Source organism: Tachyglossus aculeatus, chromosome 22 (assembly GCF_015852505.1).
Source record: "Tachyglossus aculeatus isolate mTacAcu1 chromosome 22, mTacAcu1.pri, whole genome shotgun sequence".
Classification (NCBI taxonomy): Eukaryota; Metazoa; Chordata; class Mammalia; order Monotremata; family Tachyglossidae; genus Tachyglossus; species Tachyglossus aculeatus.
Window position 1 is genome coordinate 29780703 of NC_052087.1, and position 19566 is coordinate 29800268.

General features: G+C 50.8%; 1 protein-coding gene across 1 annotated transcript in view; it reads right to left on the bottom strand.

The window, feature by feature from the left end:
- Positions 1-262: 262 nt before the first annotated feature.
- Positions 263-19566, bottom strand: part of SPI1 (Spi-1 proto-oncogene) — a 29091-nt gene continuing 9787 nt past the window's right edge. Inside the window, exons 3-5 of the mRNA XM_038764792.1 lie at positions 6956-7143; positions 4255-4411; positions 263-845 (exon numbers count right to left, since the gene is read on the bottom strand). Of these exons, the coding sequence (XP_038620720.1) occupies positions 526-845; positions 4255-4411; positions 6956-7143 (665 nt within the window). The 3' untranslated portion in view covers positions 263-525. The remainder of the gene's footprint in view (positions 846-4254; positions 4412-6955; positions 7144-19566) is intronic.

Consider the following 19566-nt stretch of genomic DNA (forward strand, 5'->3'; position numbering starts at 1 on the left):
ACGGAGCCCCGCTCTTAGTGTTTCCTGAGACCCAATTCAAGGCTATGTACCGCGTGGCATCGATTGAATTCGGTACTTGTTGATGGTGATGATGATTATGATGATGATGAAGGAGACTTCCTATGCCTCCCCCCCGCCAAACACACACTTGAGAGCCGGAGGAGGGGCAAGAGGAGGAACCAGAGGGAAGATGGGGCCCTTCCTCCTCCTCTTCCTCCATCCCTCAGGCCCCCGCACAGACACCAACACACCCCTTCCAGTTCATTCTAACTTTATTCCATCTGTACACGGGCCCGGGCGAGGGGTTAATGCTACGGGCAGCAGAGAAGCTAATGCAGCAGGTGGGCACGGGGGCCCAGCCTCCAGTCCTGTCCCTGGCACCGACGCGGGCCGGCTGGTCCCAGGGCAGCCAAGCGACCTGCCCCTTGGGCTGGGTCTCTCGTCAAGAAGACGGATGGGCCGGAGCCCGGGGCCCGGGTGAGGGGGCGGAGGGCGCGGGCGGGCGCGGACCCCCGGCGCGGGCCCTCAGTGCGGATGGTGCCGCCTCTCGGCCGTGTTCCCCCGCCCCAGCACCTCGCCGCTGAACTGGTATGTCAGCTTCTTCTTCACCTTCTTGACTTCGCCCGTCTTGCCGTAGTTGCGCAGGGCCCGGGCCATTTTCTGGTAGGTCATCTTCTTGCGGTTGCCCTTCTGGATGCCCCAGCGGTGGGCCAGGGCCTCCTTGTGCTTGGAGGAGAACTGGAAGGTGCCCTTGTCCTTGTCCACCCACCAGATGCTGTCCTTCATGTCCCCGCTCCGCAGCAGGTCCAGCAGGAATTGGTAAAGACGGATTTTCTTCTTGCTCCCTGGACGGGGTGGAATAATAATTATAATAATTCAAAGCCCCACTAAAATCACATCACATCTGGCCTTCCCAGACTGAGCTCCCTCCTTCCTCTCCCCCTCCTCCCCCTCCCCATCCCCGCCGCCTAACCTCCTTCCACTCCCCACAGCACCTGTATATATGCATATATATATATATATATATATATGTGTGTGTGTGTTTGTACATATTTATTGCTCTATTTTACTTGTACATATTTATTCTATTTATTTTATTTTATTAATATGTTTTGTTTTATTGTCTGTCTCCCCCTTCTAGACTGTGAGCCCGCTGTTGGGTAGGGACCGTCTCTATACGTTGACAACTTGTACCTCCCAAGCGCTTAGTACAGTGCTCTGCACACAGTAAGCGCTCAATAAATACGATTGAATGAATGAATGAATAATAATAATAGTAATAATTGCGGCAGGTGTTCAGCGCTTACTATGTGCCAGGCGCGGTTCTACGTGACTAGGGTTTGGCTGAGGCGGGGAGAGGGGCTTTTTACCGGTGCGGTCCATAGCCCCACAGACCTTACGGTCGGTCTACCCTGTCGGTCTACTCCACTGGCCTGTAAACTTCTTTTTCTTTATGGTATTTGTTACTGGCCTGTAAACTTCTTTTTCTTTATTGTATTTAAGTGTGTCAATCACCCTTCTCAGCGCTGGGTCAGATTCATTCATTCAGTCGTATTTATTGAGTGCTTACCGCATGCAGAGCACCGGACAAAAAGCTCGGGAAGATACAGGTTAATGGGGTAGGACATGGTCCCTGTCCCACACGGGGCTCCCAGTCCAAGTAGGAGAAGAGCAGGTATGTGATCCCCACTTGGCAGTTGAGGAAACTGAGGCACAGAGAAGTTAAGTGGCTTGCCCAAGGTCAAACAGCAAGCTGTTGGCCGGGCCGGGATTAGAACCCAGGTCCTCTGATTCCCAGGCCCGTGGTCTTTTCACGAGGCCCAGCTGCTTCTCACTCAGTCCCACTGCCAGCGTGGCTCAGTGGCAAGAGCCCGGGCTTGAGAGCCAGAGGTCGTGGGTTCTAATCCCACCTCCACCACTTGTCAGCTGTGTGACTTTGGGCAAGTCATTTCACTTCTCTGGGCCTCAGTTACCTCATCTGTAAAATGAGCTTCCCGTGGGACAACCTGATCACCTTGTAACCTCCCCAGCGCTTAGAACAGTGCTTTGCACATAGTAAGCGCTTAATAAATGCCATCATTATTATTATTACTGCCCTTCTTGTGGACAGGGAACATGCCTATCAAATCTTTGTACTGCCCTCTCCCAAGTGCTCACTAATAACAATAATGCCATTTATTAAGCGCTTACTATGTGCCAAGCACTGTTCTAAGCACTGGACTACAGTGCTGTGCACACGGTAAGTGCTCAGTTGGAGCAGCATGGCATAGTGGAGCATGGGGCTGGGAGTCAGAAGGTCATGGGTTCTAATCCTGACTCCACCACTTGTCTGCTGTGTGGCCTTGGGCCAGCTACATTACTTCTCTGGGCCTCAGTTCCCTCACCTGTACAATGGGGATGAAGACTGTGAGCCCCATGTGGGACAGGGACTGGGTCCAACCCGTTTGCTTATATCCATCCCAATGCTTACTGGCACAATGCCTGGCACATAGTAAGCACTTAAATACCATTATTATTATTTAATCGATTGATTGATTGATTGAATAACAGGGACCAGGGATGGCAGGGGGGTCTCCTTGGACGCTTGCCCCTTCTGACCACTGGTTTTAGGGCACTGAATCAACTCTCTCCCCACTATTTATCCTTGGTCCCCGCTTACAACATCCCAGCTCACACTTTTCGCTTCTGTCAAGTCAACCCACTCACTGCGCCTCCCTCTTTTGACCCTCTCTTGCTTCCAACCCCTTTCTCAAATCAATCAATCATATTTACTGAGCTCTTACTGTGTGCAGAGCACTGTACTAAGCGCTTGGGAAGTACAAGTTGGCAACATATAGAGACAGTCCCTAACAGTGCCCACAACTCTCTGCCCATCATCACCTGGCGGCGGGAGGACAGTGTCACTCATCTCCGAGACCCACCTGAAAAGCCCACCTCCTCCAGGAGGTCTTCCCTGATTCATTTCTCACCCCCAGGCCTATTCTCGCCCCCTGCTAACTGCCACTTCTATGTCACTTGAGTGCTTGGGTCATTCATTCAGTCCTATTTATTTATTATTACTCTTATTTGTACATGTTTATTCTATTTATTTTATTTAGTTAATATCTTTTGTTTTGTTGTCTGTCTCCCCCTTCTAGACTGTGAGCCCACTGTTGGGTAGGGACCGTCTCTAGATGTTGCCAACTTGGACTTCCCAAGCGCTTAGTCCAGTGCTCTGCACACAGTAAGCGCTCAATAAATACGATTGAGGGAATGAATGAATGAATGAATTTATTGAGCGCTTACTGTGTGCACAGCACTGGACTAAGCGCTTGGGAAGTCCAAGTCGGCAACATATAGAGACGGTCCCTACCCAACAACGGGTTCACAGTCTAGAAGATCCTCACCTTCCACTTCTATTTGGGACAGGAACTGTAAATACCATTATACTCTATAACTTCCTCTTATCCTTAAATTATTTTAGCGTTCAATCTCCTCAGCTGGCCTGCAACCTCTGAAGGGCCGAGATTGGGTCTACTAACTCTATTGTACCCTCCCAAGCACTTAGTACAGTGACGATGACGATGATGGCATCCGTTAAGCGCTTCCTACGCGCAAAGCGCCGGGGAGGGTAAAAGCTGAGCAGGTTGTCCCACATGGGGCTCACAGTTTTAATCCCCAGATGAGGTGACGGAGGCACAGAGAAGTTAAGTGAGTTGCCCGAAGTCACACGGCTGACAATGGTTTGAACCCGTGACCCCTGACTCCAAAGCCCGGGCTCTTTCCACTGAGTCACGCTGCTTCCGACTTCCTACTGTGTGTTCCAGTCACAATTAGTGCCCAGTAAATCCTACTGATGGAATACCCTTGGCCTCTCTGGAGGCCAGGTGTCCCATACCCACACAATGGGGCACATCCCTCTTTCCCTGGGGGTGCTGCCTTGCCCCCCCCAACAAAAGGCCGGTGGTTCAGGGGGCAGAGTGGTATCAATGATGACTTGTGCAGCCCACCACCTCATCCCCGGCCTGCCTAGGCCTTCGCACGGTTCGGTTGTAGACCGGTCTGATCTTGGGGGTGGCTTGGGTACGGCCACTGGACAACGGAGAATTGGGAACGGGATGATCCTTCCGGCCCCCTGGGCACCCTGCCCTTGGAAATGCCACCCCGGGGCAGGGACTTTCCGGCATTTCGGTCTTAGGGCTGGGGCTTGGAGAGGGAAGACTGCCGGGAAGGCGCGGGGGGCCGCGGAGGGGCCGGTGAAGTCCGGACGCTGACCTGGCTCTCCATGCAGGAGTCCCGGGACGGGCTCCAGGCCGTCGGCCTCCCCGTCAGACACTTCCAAAGGGGGACTCTGCCGCTCCCCTTCCTCGTCGTCTGAGCTGGGCTGGGCGGGGGACGAGTACTGCAGGCACATGCGAGGCAGGTAGGGGACCTGGATGGGGGAAGACGGGCCCAGGTGAGGGGAAGAGGGGGAGAGAGAAAGAGAGAGAGATTAGGGGAGAACGACTCGGAAGTGCCCCAGCCTCGTTTCCCGACCACCATTGGCCACAGGCGAGTAGGGATGGTCCGGCCTACTTCACCCAGAGGACTCGGGGGTCGGGGGAGAAGGGAACCACTGTGGGTTAAGAGGGAGTTGGTGAGAGATCGATAAAGGGGGACGGCGTGGAGTAGCCAGGACGTTGGTCATCGAGGGGGCGGTAGTAGTAGTAGTAGTAGTAGTAGTAAGTAGTAGGGGGGTAAGTAGTAAGTAGCCTCCCTTCCTCTCCCCCTCGTCCCCCTCTCCATCCCCCCCCATCTTACCTCCTTCCCTTCCCCACAGCACCTGTATATATGTATATATGTTTGTACAGATTTATTACTCTATTTATTTATTTATTTTACTTGTACATATCTATTCTATTTATTTCATTTTGTTTGGTTTTGTTCTCTATCTCCCCCTTTTAGACTGTGAGCCCACTGTTGGGTAGGGACTGTCCCTATATGTCACCCATTTGTACTTCCCAAGCGCTTAGTCTGGTGCTCCGCACACAGTAAGCGCTCAATAAATACGATCGATGATGACGATGATGATGATGAGAGGGTCGGGAGGAAGTTAGGGGGTCTGCGGGTGCAGGCTGGAAATGGATGGAGTGACGGGTCGCCGAAAGGTTGCCGAGGGGTCAGTGCAGGCGGGGGTGGCAGTGAGGGGTCAGCGAGGGGGTCGAAGGGGGTGGCGGTTGAAGCGCTGGCCGTTGGGGCTGAGCAGCAGGAAGCTTCACATTGGGTAAGAGCTGGTGTCAGTTTCCTGTGAAACTCCAACCAGCTTCACCACAGCCCCCTGGCTCCGTGCTCCCCCCCAAACCAGGGAGGCCAGGTGGCCGCCCCCGGGACACAGGGATCTGGGAGGATGGGCCAGGAGGAAGACCAGGGTCCTATTTTGTTAGTATGTTTGGTTTTGTTCTCTGTCTCCCCCTTTTAGACTGTGAGCCCAATGTTGGGTAGGGACTGTCTCTAGATGTTGCCAATTTGTACTTCCCAAGCGCTTAGGACAGTGCTCTGCACATCGTAAGCGCTCAATAAATACGATTGATGATGATGATGATGACCAGGCAGGGAGCCAAGCAGAGGCAGTCCCGGAGGACCGGGCAGAAGGAAACCTGCGGGATCAGACAGGAGGCCGGGCGGAGGCAGGCCCGGGGGACCAGGCCGGGGGCCAGGCAGAAGGAGGCCTGGGGGGGACGAGGCAGGGGGGCAGGAGGAGGCATTCTCGGAGGTCCAGCTGGGGGAAGAAGACGTTCTGGGGGACGAGGCAGGTGGCCCGGCACAGGCCGTCCCGGAGGACCAGGTGGGGAACCATGATAATAATAATAATTATTATTATAATATACAATATATATAATATCATAATATATTATATAATATAATAATTGTTATTGTTATTAACGAGGCAGGTGGCCAGGCGCAGGCCGTCCCGGAGGACCAGGCGGGGAACCATAATAATAATAATTATTATTATTATTATATACAATATATATAATATTATAATATATTATATAATATAATAATTGTTATTATTATTATGGTATTTGTTAAGCACTTACTATGTGCCAAGCACTTTTCTAAGCGCTGGGAGCGATACAAGGTGATCAGGTTGTCCCACATGGGGCTCACAGATTTAATCCCCGTCTTCCAGATGAGGTAACTGAGGCCCAGAGAAGTGTGAGCCCGCTGTTGGGTAGGGACCGTCCCTATATGTTGCCAACTTGGACTTCCCAAGCGCTTCGTACGGTGCTCTGCACACAGTAAGCGCTCAATAAGTACGATGGATTGATTGATTGACGTGACTTGCCCAAAGTCACACAGCTGCTAAGTGGCAGAGCCGGGATTAGAGAAGCAGCGTGGCTCGGTGGAAAGAGCCCGGGCTTTGGAGTCAGAGGTTCTGGGTTCAAATCCCGGCTCCGCCAACTGTCAGCTGTGTGACTTTGGGCAAGTCATTTAACTTCTCTGGGCCCCAGTTACCTCATCTGGAAAATGGGGATTAAAAAAAAAACAACCGTGAGCCCCCCGTGGGACAACCTGATCACCTTGTAACCTCCCCAGCGGTTAGAACAGTGCTTTGCACATAGTAAGTGCTTAACAAATACTATTATTATTATTATTATTATTATTATTATTATTATTAGGACCCATGACCTCTGATTCCCAAGCCCAACCATATGGAGGACCGGGCAGAAGGCATCCTGGGGTGGCGGGCAAAGGGCGAGGAGGAGGTAATATCGGGGGGACTGGGCGGAAAGCAGTTCAGAGGGGTGGAGGGAGGGACTGTCCCTCTATGTTGCCAACTTGTACTTCCCAAGCGCTCAGTACAGTGCTCTGCACACAGTAAGCGCTCAATAAATACGATTGATGACCACGTTGGACGGGGGGCAGGTGGAGGCGGTCCTAGAGGGCCAGGCGGGAGGCCAGGCAGGAGGGAGGGCGGGCGGGCGGGCGGTACCTGGTGGTTGAGGCCGCTGTGTGGGGGTGGCATGGCGGCGTCCAGCACGTGCATCTGCTCCAGCTCCATGTGGCGGTACAGCTGCTGCAGCTGGGGCGGCTGCACGCTCTGAAGCTCCGTGAAGTGATTCTCCCCGAAGCCCTCGAACTCGCTGTGCCCGGGGTGCGGGTGGAAATCCCAGTAGTTGTCTGTGCGGAGGCAGGGGAATGGCGCTCAGGGGAGTGGCGGGGGGCCATTCGGGGCCCAGTCTAGGGGGGAGCGCGGCCACCCAACCTTGGGTGGGAGAGGGCAAAGGGCGGCAGACGGCCATCGTGGGATGGGAAAGGGCAGGAGTCGCCCGACCTCAGAAGGCCGGGTTGGAATTGGGAGGGAACTTGGCTCACCTCTCGTCCCTCCGCACCACCTTCTGCTAACCACTCTGCCCCGGGCTCCTCCGCCTTCACCCAGATGAAGTTCACAGACACATCCCTCCCCACACACACCACTACAAACACACAAACATACGCTCAATCAATCAATCGTATTTATTGAGCGCTTACTGTGTGCGGGGCACTGGACTAAGCGCTTGGGAATCAATCAATCAATCGTATTTATTGAGCGCTTACTGTGTGCGGGGCACTGGACTAAGCCCTTGGGAACCAATCCATCAATCAATCGTATTTATTGAGCGCTTACTGTGTGCAGAGCACTGGACTAAGCGCTTGGGAATCAATCAATCAATCGTATTTATTGAGCGCTTACTGTGTGCAGAGCACTGGACTAAGCGCTTGGGAATCAATCAATCAATCAATCGCATTTATTGAGCGCTTACTGTGTGTAGAGCACTGGACTAAGTGCTTGGGAAGTACAAGCTGGCAACATAGACAGTCCCTACCCAACAGTGGGCTCACAGTCTAGAAGGGGGAGATAGAGAACAAAACCAAACCTACTAACAAAATAAAATAAATAGAATAGATAGGTACAAGTAAAATGAATAAATAGAGTAATAAATATGTACAAACATATATACATATATACAGGTGCTGTGGGGACACGCCCCACTCTCCAACAAACATACATAGGGGAGCAAACATACATACACCCAAATATATTCCTTCCTCCTTCCTCTCCCCCTCTCCATTCCCCCAATCTTACCTCCTTCCCTTCCCCACAGCACCTGTATATATGTATATATGTTTGTACATATTTATTACTCTATTTATTTATTTTACTTGTACATATCTATTCTATTTATTTTATTTTGTTAGTAGGTTTGGTTTTGTTCTCTGTCTCCCCCTTTTAGACTGTGAGCCCACTGTTGGGTAGGGACTGTCTCTATATGTTGCCAATTTGTACTTCCCAAGTGCTTAGTACAGTGCTCTGCACATAGTAAGCGCTCAATAAATACAATTGATGATGATGATGATGATATATTTAGGTGCACATATATACACACACACACCCCACTCCAACACAAACACACACATGAGCGTGGCTCGGTGGAAAGAGCCCGGGCTTGGGAGTCAGAGGTCATGGGTTCTAATCCCGGCTCCGCCACATGTCTGCTGTGTGACCTTGGACAAGCCACTTCACTTCTCTGAGCCTCAGTTCCCTCATCTGTAAAATGGGGATGAAGACTGTGAGCCCCACGTGGGACAAACTGATCACCTTGTATCCCCCCCAGTGCTTAGAACAGTGCTTTGCACACAGTAAGCACTTAACAAATGCCATCATTATCAGCGCTTAGAACAGTGCTTTGCACATAGTAAGCGCTTAATAAACGCCATTATTACTATTATATGAGGGCCTGCTCATGGGTGCCCACTCAGAAGCAGCGTGGCTTAGTGGAAAGAACACGGTCTTGGGAGTCCGAGGTCATGAGTTCTAATCCCAGCTCTACCACTTGTCAGCTGCGTGACTTTGGGTATGTCACTTAACTTCACTGTGCCTCAGTTACCTCATCTGTAAAATGGGGATTAAGGCTGTGAGCCCCACTTGGGACAACCTGATGACCTTGTATCTACCCCAGTGCTTAGAACAGTGCTTGGCACATAGTTAAGCACTTAACATATACCATCATTATCTCTCACTACCCCCACACAAATACATGCACATGCACACAAACCACTTCCCACCAACACACACAATTGACACATACACCCAAACGTGCACACAAACCACCGCCACACAACCACCCCACCCCAACCATAAACACCCCCCCACTGCCACACAAACATACACACGCATCATCACCCTACACACAAACACACAGGCACATACACCACCACTCCATAAACATGCACACACACACACAGAGAAACGCACCATTCCACAGAAATACACATGTGTGCAGACATCCCTACCCACACAAACATACTACACACACACTCAAAAAATTACAGACATGGTCCCAAACCCCCACACCTTCGGGGTTGCCAAACACCCTGCGAATACAGGTTTGCTCCTTGCATCATTGCCTTGACCAGAGTAGGTTTGTATCAGTGAGCTCTTGGGAGGAATTGGGCCTGCATATTTTCATTTTTTTACGAATGAATTATTCCCATTTTAGAAGTAGGTTTCTGAAATTACTGAACTCCCAGATTTTCAATGGGCGCCCACGGTCTGCCTTTGAGGGACTATCCTCCACTGTGCCATCTCTCCCAGAGATGGACGCTGACAAACAAGGTCACATTCAAGTCACATCCAGTCACATGCGCCCACACGCATGCTCACACTCACTCGGTTCCACACACACGCTCCCACATTCCTTAGAAGTAGCAAGGCCTAGTGAAAAGAGAACAGGCCTCAGGGTCAGAGGACCCGGATTCTAATCCCAGCTTTCCGCTGTGTGACCTTGGACAAGTCACTTAAATTCTTTGGGCCCCCGTTCCCTCATCGGCACAATGGGATTCAACATCTGTCTCTATATGTTGCCAACTTGTACTTCCCAAGCGCTTAGTACAGTGCTCTGCACACGGTAAGCGCTCAATAAATACGAATGATGATGATGATGATGATCTGTCTCCCTCCTACTTAGACTGTGGGCCTCAGGTGGGACCTGATTTTCTTGTAAAAATAATCATCGTCAATCGTATTTATTGAGCGCTTACTGTATGCGGAGCACTGTACTAAGCGCTTGGGAAGTACAAGTTGGCAACATATAGAGACAGTCCCTACCCAATAGTGGGCTCACAGTCTAAAAGACTGTGATAATAATAATGATGGCATTTATTAAGCGCTTTACAGCACACAAAGCACTGTTCTAAGCGCTGGGGAGGTTACAAGGTGATCAGGTTGTCCCACGGGGGGCTCACAGTCTTCATCCCCATTTTCCAGAGGAGGCAACTGAGGCCCAGAGAAATTAAGTGACTTGCCCAAAGTCACACAGCTGACAAGTGGCGGAGCCGGGACTTGAACCCATGACCTCTGACTCCAAAGCCCAGGTTCTTTCCACTGAGCCACACTGCTTCTCTGCTTCTCAAAGCACATAGTAAGTGCTTAATAAATGCCATCATTATTATTATTATTGTACCTATCCCAGTTCTTAGTACAGTGGTTGGTGCATAGTAAATGCTTAACAACTACCAAAATTATTAATGTTATCATTATTATCAATGAATAATAATTTTTTTATTATTATTTTCCTGTACCCACAGTCGTTGTGGGCAGGGAATGTGTCTGTTTACTGCTATAGTCTACTCTTCCAAGCGCTTTGTACAGTGCTGTGCACAGTGCTCAATAAATATGATTGAATGATTGAATGACCCCCAACCTAATTACAAAGACCACACCCACCCACATATACAACCCCCCCGCACACACTCGGCTACTTTCAGCCCGTCAGAGGTCACGGGTTCAAATCCCGGCTCCGCCGCTTGGCAGCTGTGTGACTTTGGGCAAGTCACTTCACTTCTCTGGGCCTCATCTGGAAAATGGGGATGAAGACCGTGAGCCTCATGTGGGCTTGGGAGTCAGAGGTCATGGGTTCGAATTCCGCCTCTGCCTCCTGTCAGCTGTGTGACTTTCGGCAAGTCACTTCACTTCTCTGAGCCTCAGTTCCCTCATCTGTAGAGTGGGGATTGAGACTGTGAGCCCCCCGTGGGACAACCTGATTACCTTGTGTCTACCCCAGCGCTTAGAACAGGGTAGGGACCGTCTCTATATGTTGCCAACTTGTACTTCCCAAGCGCTTACTGCAGTGCTCTGCATACAGTAAGTGCTCAATAAATACGATTGAATGAATGAATGCTGGGCACATAGTAAGCACTTAATAAATGCCATTTATCATTATAATCTATTACATTATAATCTATTATCTATTACATATCTATTCTATTTATTTTATTTTGTTAGTATGTTTGGTTTTGTTCTCTGTCTCCTCCTTCTAGATTGTGAGCCCGCTGTTAGGTAGGGACTGTGTCTATATGTTGCCAACTTGTACTTCCCAAGCGCTTAGTACAGTGCTCTGCACACAGTAAGCACTCAATAAATACGATTGAATGAATGAATGACAATCTGTACTAAGTGCCTAATCACGTTGGACCCAACCCACGTCCCCCATGGGGCTCACCGCCGTAACCTCTATTTTACAGGTGAGGGAAGCCCAGAGAAGCTGGAGCCCAGACTTTGAGCCCCCCGTGGGACAACCTGATCGCCTTGTAACCTCCCCAGCGCTTAGAATAGGGCTTTGCACGTAGTAAGCACTTAATAAATGCCATTATTATCATTATTATTCGGATAGAGGTACCCTCCCATCTCTGTATGCACACACATACACACAGACACACACATATAGACACCACATACACACAGACACACACATACAGACACACACATGAGCCTCCCTCAGTCAGATTCACACCCACCTCAGGACATCCTCCAGCAGCCACCCCCTGCCTTTGGTCCTTAGATCCCCACATGGTCCCGGCCCCATCACACCCATCCAAACCGCAAACGCCCACCACGCTCCCGCCCGGACCCCGGGCTTGGCGTCCCACTCTGATCCTCCCCCTTCCAGAGTCCCCGTCACATGCCGCGCGCCAAGGAAGAAAAGCAAAGACATCAGCAAGTCCAAAATCCCCAAATAGAAACCCCCCTGCGAGAGAAATGTCAGGGTGACCTTCCACTCCGGGCCTGGGACCTCGGGGCTCTGCAGCCTCGACAAACGCTCTCTCTGCGGGGGATAGGGAGGCTGGGAGGGGAGGGCTGGGCCCCAGAAGTTGAGAGGAAAGTGGAAAAGAATGGTCTGGAATTCAGCAGGGAAAATGAAGAGAGAAACACTTCAGAGAGAATGAATCACTTCAATCAATCAATCAATCAATCGTATTTATTGAGCGCTTACTTCCAGCCCAGGTGCACCAGAAGAGTAGTGACTGCCACAGGCTGTCCTACTGGGGTTCCTCTTATAATATACTAATAATGGCATTTGTTAAGCGCTTACTAGGTGCAGAGCACTGTTCTAAGCCCGGGGGGAGATACAAGGTCAGCAGGTTGTCCCACGTGGGGCTCACAGTCTTCATCCCCATTTTACAGATGAGGGAACTGAGGCCCAGAGGGGTTAAGTGACTTGCCCAAAGTCACGCAGCAGACAAGTGGTGGGACCACGGGGTCCCGACACCCCCTTGGCCACCACCCCATGGCATGGCAGCGGTGGATGTGGGAGCCAAGTGGTCTCAGCAGCCGGATAAGGCACCCTTGGGCCCGGGATGGCCCAGAGCCGTCCGACTGCCGGAGAATCGGGCAAACCCTACTGGGGAGAGCCCAGGAGTCAAAAGAACCTGGGTCCTCATCCCAGCTCCGCCACTTGTCTGCTGTGTGACCTTGGTAGAGCCACTTCACTTCTCTGTGCCTCAGTTACCTCATCTGGAAAATGGGGATGAAGACTATGAGCCCCATGGGGAACATGAACTGTGTCCAACCTGATATAGTATGCATCCATCCCTGTGTTTCGTACAGTGCCTGGCACATAATAAGCGCCTAACGAATACCATAAAAACAAGAACTAAAGCCTCGCAGGCTCTGTGGGCATCTAACCACCACCACCCCTTGAGTTACTTCCCGGTGCCAACGCAGGGCCTTGTCCTGTGGATCTTCTAGACTGTGAGCCCACTGTTGGGTAGGGACCGTCTCTATATGTTGCCAACTTGTACTTCCCAAGCGCTTAGTACAGTGCTCTGCACACAGTAAGCGCTCAATAAATATGATTGATTGATTGATCTGGCAGTACTGCTCACCCCAAAAGGAGGCAAGGCCCTGGTGAGCGTGGTGCAGTTGGCCCAGGGAGGGGGTGGGTGAGAGGAAGGGAGCCCATCTTTCCTTTGTTGTCCCAGGCTTGTCCTGAACCGATATTCTCTGAAGGCAAAGCCCTGAAAACAGAATGAGGGGCCCATGGGGATCGTACCAGTGTTGGTTTCCTCAGCCTCCTCTTTGGGAAGAGGGTGATAATAATCGTTGTGGCATTTGTTAAGCGCTTACTATGTGCCAAGCACTGGGGAAGATACAAGATAGGTTAGACACCAACCCTGTCCCACAGAATGTTCACAGTCTAAGGGGGAAGGAGACCAAGTATTGAATCCCCATTTTACAGATGAGGAAATTGAGAGCAAGAGGAGTTAAGTGACTTATCCAAGGTCACACAGGAGGTAAATGGCAGAGCTGGGATTAGAACTCAGGGTTTTTTTTAACTTTCAAGCCCGCACTTTTTCTACTAGGACACACTTTCTCTCAGGGTGAAGGGCTGGGGCTCTGCGCTGAAGGGAATAAGGCAGGAAGGGGAGGGGGAAGAGGGAGAGAGACAAGGAGAAGGGATGGAGAGAGGGAGAGGGAGGGAGAGAGGGAGAGAGAGAGGGAAGAGAAGGAGAGAGGAAGGGAGAGGAAGGAGGGCAAGAGGGAGGGAGAGAGGAAGAGAGAGAAGGAGAAAGGAAGGGAGAGAGGAAGGGAGAGAATGAGAGAGGAAGGGAGAGGGAGGAGGGAGAGAGGGAGGGAGAGGAAAGAGGGAGAGAGGGAGGGGAGAGGGAGAGAGGAAGAGAGGGAAGGGAGGGAAGAAGAGAAGAAGGGAGGAGAGGGAAGGAGAGAGGGAGGGAAAGGAAGGAGAGAGGAAGGGGGAGAAAGGGGGGAGAGAGGGAGGGAGAAGAAGGAGGGAGAGAGAAAGAGAGGGAAGGGAGGGAGGAGGAGAGGAAGGGAGAGAGGAAGAGAGGGAAGGGAGGGAAGGAAGGAAAGGAGAGAGGAAGGGAGAGGAAGGAGGGAGAGAGGAAGGGAGAGAAGGAGAGAGGAAGGGAGGGGGAAGGGAGAGAGGGAGGGAGAGAGAGAAGAAGAAAGGGAAGGGAGGGAAGAAGAGAGGAAGGGAGGAGAGGGAGGGAGAGAGGGAGGGAAAGGAAGGAGAGAGGAAGGGGGAGAAAGGAGGGAGAGAGGGAGGGAGAAGAAGGAGGGAGAGAGGAAGAGAGGGAAGGGAGGGAGGAAGAGAGGAAGGGAGAAAGGAAGGGAGGGAAGAAGAGAGGGAAGGGGGAAGAAGAAAGGAAGGGAGGAGAGGGAGGAAGAGAGAAGGAGGGAGCAGGGGGAGGAAGGGAAGGGGAAGGGAGGGAGGGAGAGATGTCCGTATTCACTTTTGGGCCTGCCAGCTGCACTGAGAGCTTCTGGCAAACAGGCGCTGGTGCTGACAGTGATGAGGCTGAGCTACCATCAGCAGTTTCTGGAGCACAGACCTCTCTCACTCTCCCTTCCCCGTCGGCTCCCACCCGCCTCCTCCAACAGTGAAAGTCAGCTGAAGATGCGAGCTCCCTTGAGACAGCTTGGGAAAACACAGCATCGGAACACTGGGCACTGGGAAAGGGTCAGGAAATTTTATTTCATTTTGCAGATGAGGAAACTGAGGTCCAGAGTGGTTAGTGACTTGACTAAAATCACATTCATTTTTCTGGTGGGCAAGCTAGGCTGGGTCCATTAGAAGTGAGAAGCAGCCACGGTCTAGTGGCTAGATGGAGCACTGGTCTGAGAGTAAGAAGGTCATGGGTTCTAATCCCGCCTCCGCCACTTGTCTGCTGTGTGACCTTGAGCAGGTCACTTCACTTCTCTGTGCCTCAGTTACCTCATCTGGAATATGAGGATCGCGACTGTGAGCCCCACGTGGGACAGGGACTGTGTCTAATGTGATTAACTCGTACCTTCCCTAGTGCTTAGTACAGCGCCCGACACATAGTAAGTGCTTAGCAAAACCATAAAGAAAACTAAAACTTGAAAGACTCTAATGTGAGAGATGCAGTAACAAAACAGGTTTGCAGGACACCTGTTTTGACACTGATGATGTGAAGCTTGCAGTCCTTGGCACATAGTAAGTGCCTGTATATATGTATATATGTTTGTACATATTTATTACTCTATTTATTTATTTATTTATTTTACTTGTACATATCTGTTCTATTTATTTTATTTTGTTAGTATCTTTGGTTTTGTTCTCTGTCTCCCCCTTTTAGACTGTGAGCCCACTGTTGGGTAGGGACTGTCTCTATGTACTTGTACTTGTACTTCCCAAGCACTTAGTACAGTGCTCTGCACACAGTAAGCGCTCAATAAATACGATTGATTGATTGACTAATTGATTGGGGAAAGCCAAGCCTCAGGATGCGGCTGGGGCTGGAATTAAGGTCCTGGAAGAAGCAGGGCTCTGGGACCAGAAATCTCTAAGGCCCTTAAAGAAATCCAACTTTTCACCTGAATCGAGGAATGCTCCTCTGGACGGGGTGTTTCTCCCAGAGGAGCAGCAGCCACAACAGCAATATCATGTCTGTTATACTATTATATTATACTCTCCCAAGTGCTTAGTACAGTGTTCTGCACACAGTAAGCACTCAGTAAATACGATTGACTGTGCCCGAACAGGGCAGGAAGAGAAGTAGTGAAGCAGTGTGGTTCAGTGGAAAGAGTACTGTTCTAAGGAATCAGAGGTCATGGGTTCGAATCCTGGCTCTGCCGTTTATCAGCTATGTGACTTTGGGCAAGTCACACAGAGAGAAGCAGCGTGGCTCAGTGGAAAGAACACGGGCTTTGGAGTCAGACGTCATGGGTTCAAATCCCGGCTCTGCCACTTGCCAGCTGTGTGACTTTGGGCAAGTCACTTCACTTCTCTGTGCCTCAGTTCCCTCATCTGTAATATGGGGATTAAGATTATGAGCCCCACGTGGGACAACCTGATCACTTTGTAACCCCCCAGCGCTTAGAACAGTGCTTTGCACATAGTAAGCGCTTAACAAATACCATTATTATTAAGTCACTTCAGCGCTTAGAACAGTGCTTTGCACATAGTAAGAGCTTAATAAATGTCATTATTATTATTATTATTATTATTAACTTCTCTGGGCCTCAGTTACCGCATCTGTAAAATGGGGATTAAGAGTGTGAGCCCTCCGTGGGACAACCTGATCACCTTGTAATAATAATAATGGCATTTATTAAGCGCTTACTATGTGCAAAGCACTGTTCTAAGCGCTGAGGGGTTACAAGGTGACCAGGTTGTCTCACAGTCTCCATCCCCATTTTCCAGATGAGGTAACTGAGGCCCAGAGAAGTGAAGTGACTTGCCCGAAGTCACCCAGCTGACAATCGGCAGAGGCGGGATTCGAACCCATGACCTCTGACTCTTTAGAACAGTGCTTTGCACATAGTAAGCGCTTAATAAATGCCATAAAAAAGTAAGAAATAGAGGCAGAGGGGACGCCTGGGGGAAAGGGCTGCTCAGAGGGGCACTTCCCTACATAAACACCAGGGGGCGCCAACACCTCTGGCCTTCAGGTGGACAGGACGAAAATTCATTCATTCAATCGTATTTATTGAGCGCTTACTGTGTGCAGAGCACTGTACTAAGCGCTTGGGAAGTCCAAGTTGGCAACATATAGAGACGGTCCCTACCCAACAGTGGGCTCGCAGTCTAGAAGGGGGAGACACAATCTAGAAGGGGGAGACAAAAAATCAGTCCGGGAAATGGCCTTTCTTTCATTTAATCGTATTTATTGAGCGCTTATTGTGTGCAGAGCACTGTAGTAAGCGCTTGATTCACTGAGGGCCTCCTCTGGCCTCCTCCCCCCCCACCGGGCAAATCCCTCGTCCCCCTCTCCATCCCCCCCATCTTACCGCCTTCCCTTCCCCACAGCACCTGTATATATGTATATATGTTTGTACATATTTATTACTCTATTTATTTATTTATTTTACTTGTACCTATCTATTCTATTTATTTTATTTTGTTAGTATGTTTGATTTTGTTCTCTGTCTCCCCCTTTTTGACTGTGAGCCCAATGTTGGGTAGGGACTGTCTCTATATGTTCCCAAGCGCTTCGTACAGTGCTCTGCACACATCATCAATATCAATCGTATTTACTGAGCGCTTACTGTGTGCAGAGCACTGTACTAAGCGCTTGGGAAGTACAAATTGGCAACAACACAGTAAGCGCTCAATAAATACGATCGATTGATTGATTGATTGATTGGGCAGGAACAGATTTTTGTTCTGGGCCCGGCTTAGGGATGCAGTTCCATTCCTAGGAAGGCCTAGGAGCCGCTCAGGAACGTGGTCCTCATTCACGGTTACCCAAAGTCCAACAGGAGGTGGGGATGTCAGTGAGGGGCAGCCCGGGACCCTACTCCAAGATGGCCCTAGTGGGAATCGGGTCTCCACGGCGGATCCTAAAAGGCATCCGAGCACTAGATTGGCCTCAGAACTGCCCTGGGTCTGCAGGCGAGAGCTGACCCCACACCCTCTGACCGGACCTCAGAGATTGGGCGGGGATGAGGTGCGGGCTCACTGGTCATTCAACACTCTGCTTTCGTTTCCCACTTCCCTTTAGCCCAGCTCTCCTGCAGTGGGCTGAGAGAGGCTGGCGGGAGGCCCTGAGGGACCGCTGTTCAAACTACGCTCTTGCGGTCCCCCAGAGCCGCTCGTCGGGCCCCGCAGCTGAGGCCGTCATAATATAATTGGCAAAGTGACATCCAGGTGAAATCCTGTTGATGAGGAGTGGAGGAGAAAGGGCCCAACTCACCTCTGAGTTATTAGTCCTGGTATTATTTCTCACCCCGTGGATTTTTTTTATGGTATTGGTTAAGTACTCACTATGTGCCAGGGACTATACTAAGCACTGGGGTAGATACAGGCTAAGCAGATTGATCCCAAGTGGGGCTCGCTGTCCTATCCCCATTTTACGGACTTTTAGACTGTGAGCCCACTGTTGGGTAGGGACTGTCTCTATGTGATGCCAATTTGTACTTCCCAAGCGCTTAGTACAGTGCTCTGCACATAGTAAGCGCTCAATAAATACGATTGATTGATTGATTGATTTACGGATGAGGGAACAGAGGCGTAGAGAAGTTAAGCGAGTTGTCCAAGGTCCCACAGCAGACAAGGGGCAGAGCCGGAATTACAGGCCCGTGCTCTACTTACTAAGCCACACTGCCTCTCAGCACTCACCCTGGCTTCAGATCAAGAGCAGAGTGGTTCTGGAGTTGGGGAGAGGGACTAGGGGGAAGGTGGGAGGAAAGGATGGGGGATGGAGGAAGGGTTGAAGGGAGATGGGGAGGGAAGGAGGGAGGTCTGTGTTCACCACACTGTGAGCCTTTAGGAAACAGTCGCTGGTGCTCACGGTGATGAGGCTGAGCTACCAACGGCGGTTTCTGGAGCATAGACCTCTCTCCTTTCTCTCTTCCTTCCCCGAAGTTCCCGCCCCAAAAATCAGAAGTCAGCTGAAGAGGTGAGCTCCCTTAAGGCAGCTTGGGAGGGCAGAGCATCAGAACTCTGTGTACTGGACTACTGCTAATAATAATAATAATAATGGCATTTGTTAAGCGCTTACCATGTGCCGAGCACCGTTCTAAGTGCTGGGGTAGATACAAGGTAATCAGGTTGTCCCAGGTGGGGCTTACAGTCTTAATCCCCATTTTACAGATGAGTTAAAGGAGGCACAGAGAAGTTAAGTGGCTTGCCCAAGGTCACAGAGCAGGCAAGTAGCAAAACCGGAATTAGAACCCACATCCTCTGATTCCCAAGCCCGTGCTCTTTCCACTGAGCCATGCTGCTTCTCTGTTATGGCAATACTTTCTTGGATTGAACCTTTTACAACCACTTCCTAGAATCTCCCAGAGGGAGGAAGAAAGGGTCAGGAACTTTTATCCCCATTTTGCAGAAGAGGAAACTGAGATCCAGGACTGGATGGGCACATCAGGAGTCCTGGTGTCTGGCCCCCAGGAAACGAGGCAGGGCGAGGCTCCAGGCCCAGGACGAGGATGATTCCCCTACCCTCACTTCAAAGGGGGTCCCTTCCAGAGTTGCACAGCCGTGACACAGACTGGAGGAACAAACTCCTCCTTAGGTTGGGGGCTCCTATCCTCCCCGCCGAAGGAGAAAGGGCTGGGGATGGCAGAGACAGATCCAGGGAGCCAGTTTCCAGGCTGATTCTGCCCCTGATCAGCTTGAGGGGCAGGATATAGACCCTTCTCAGGATTCAGACTCGGATTTTTCTCAAGTCTCTCCTGGGAGGGGCCTTTCTGTCAGGCAGATCCAGGATTCTCCTCGGGGCCCGCTGGTTGGAAGTGAGCGGGTCTTGACGGAGCCAGGCTGTTTCCATCAGGAAACGGCGGCAGCGGCTTTTCCT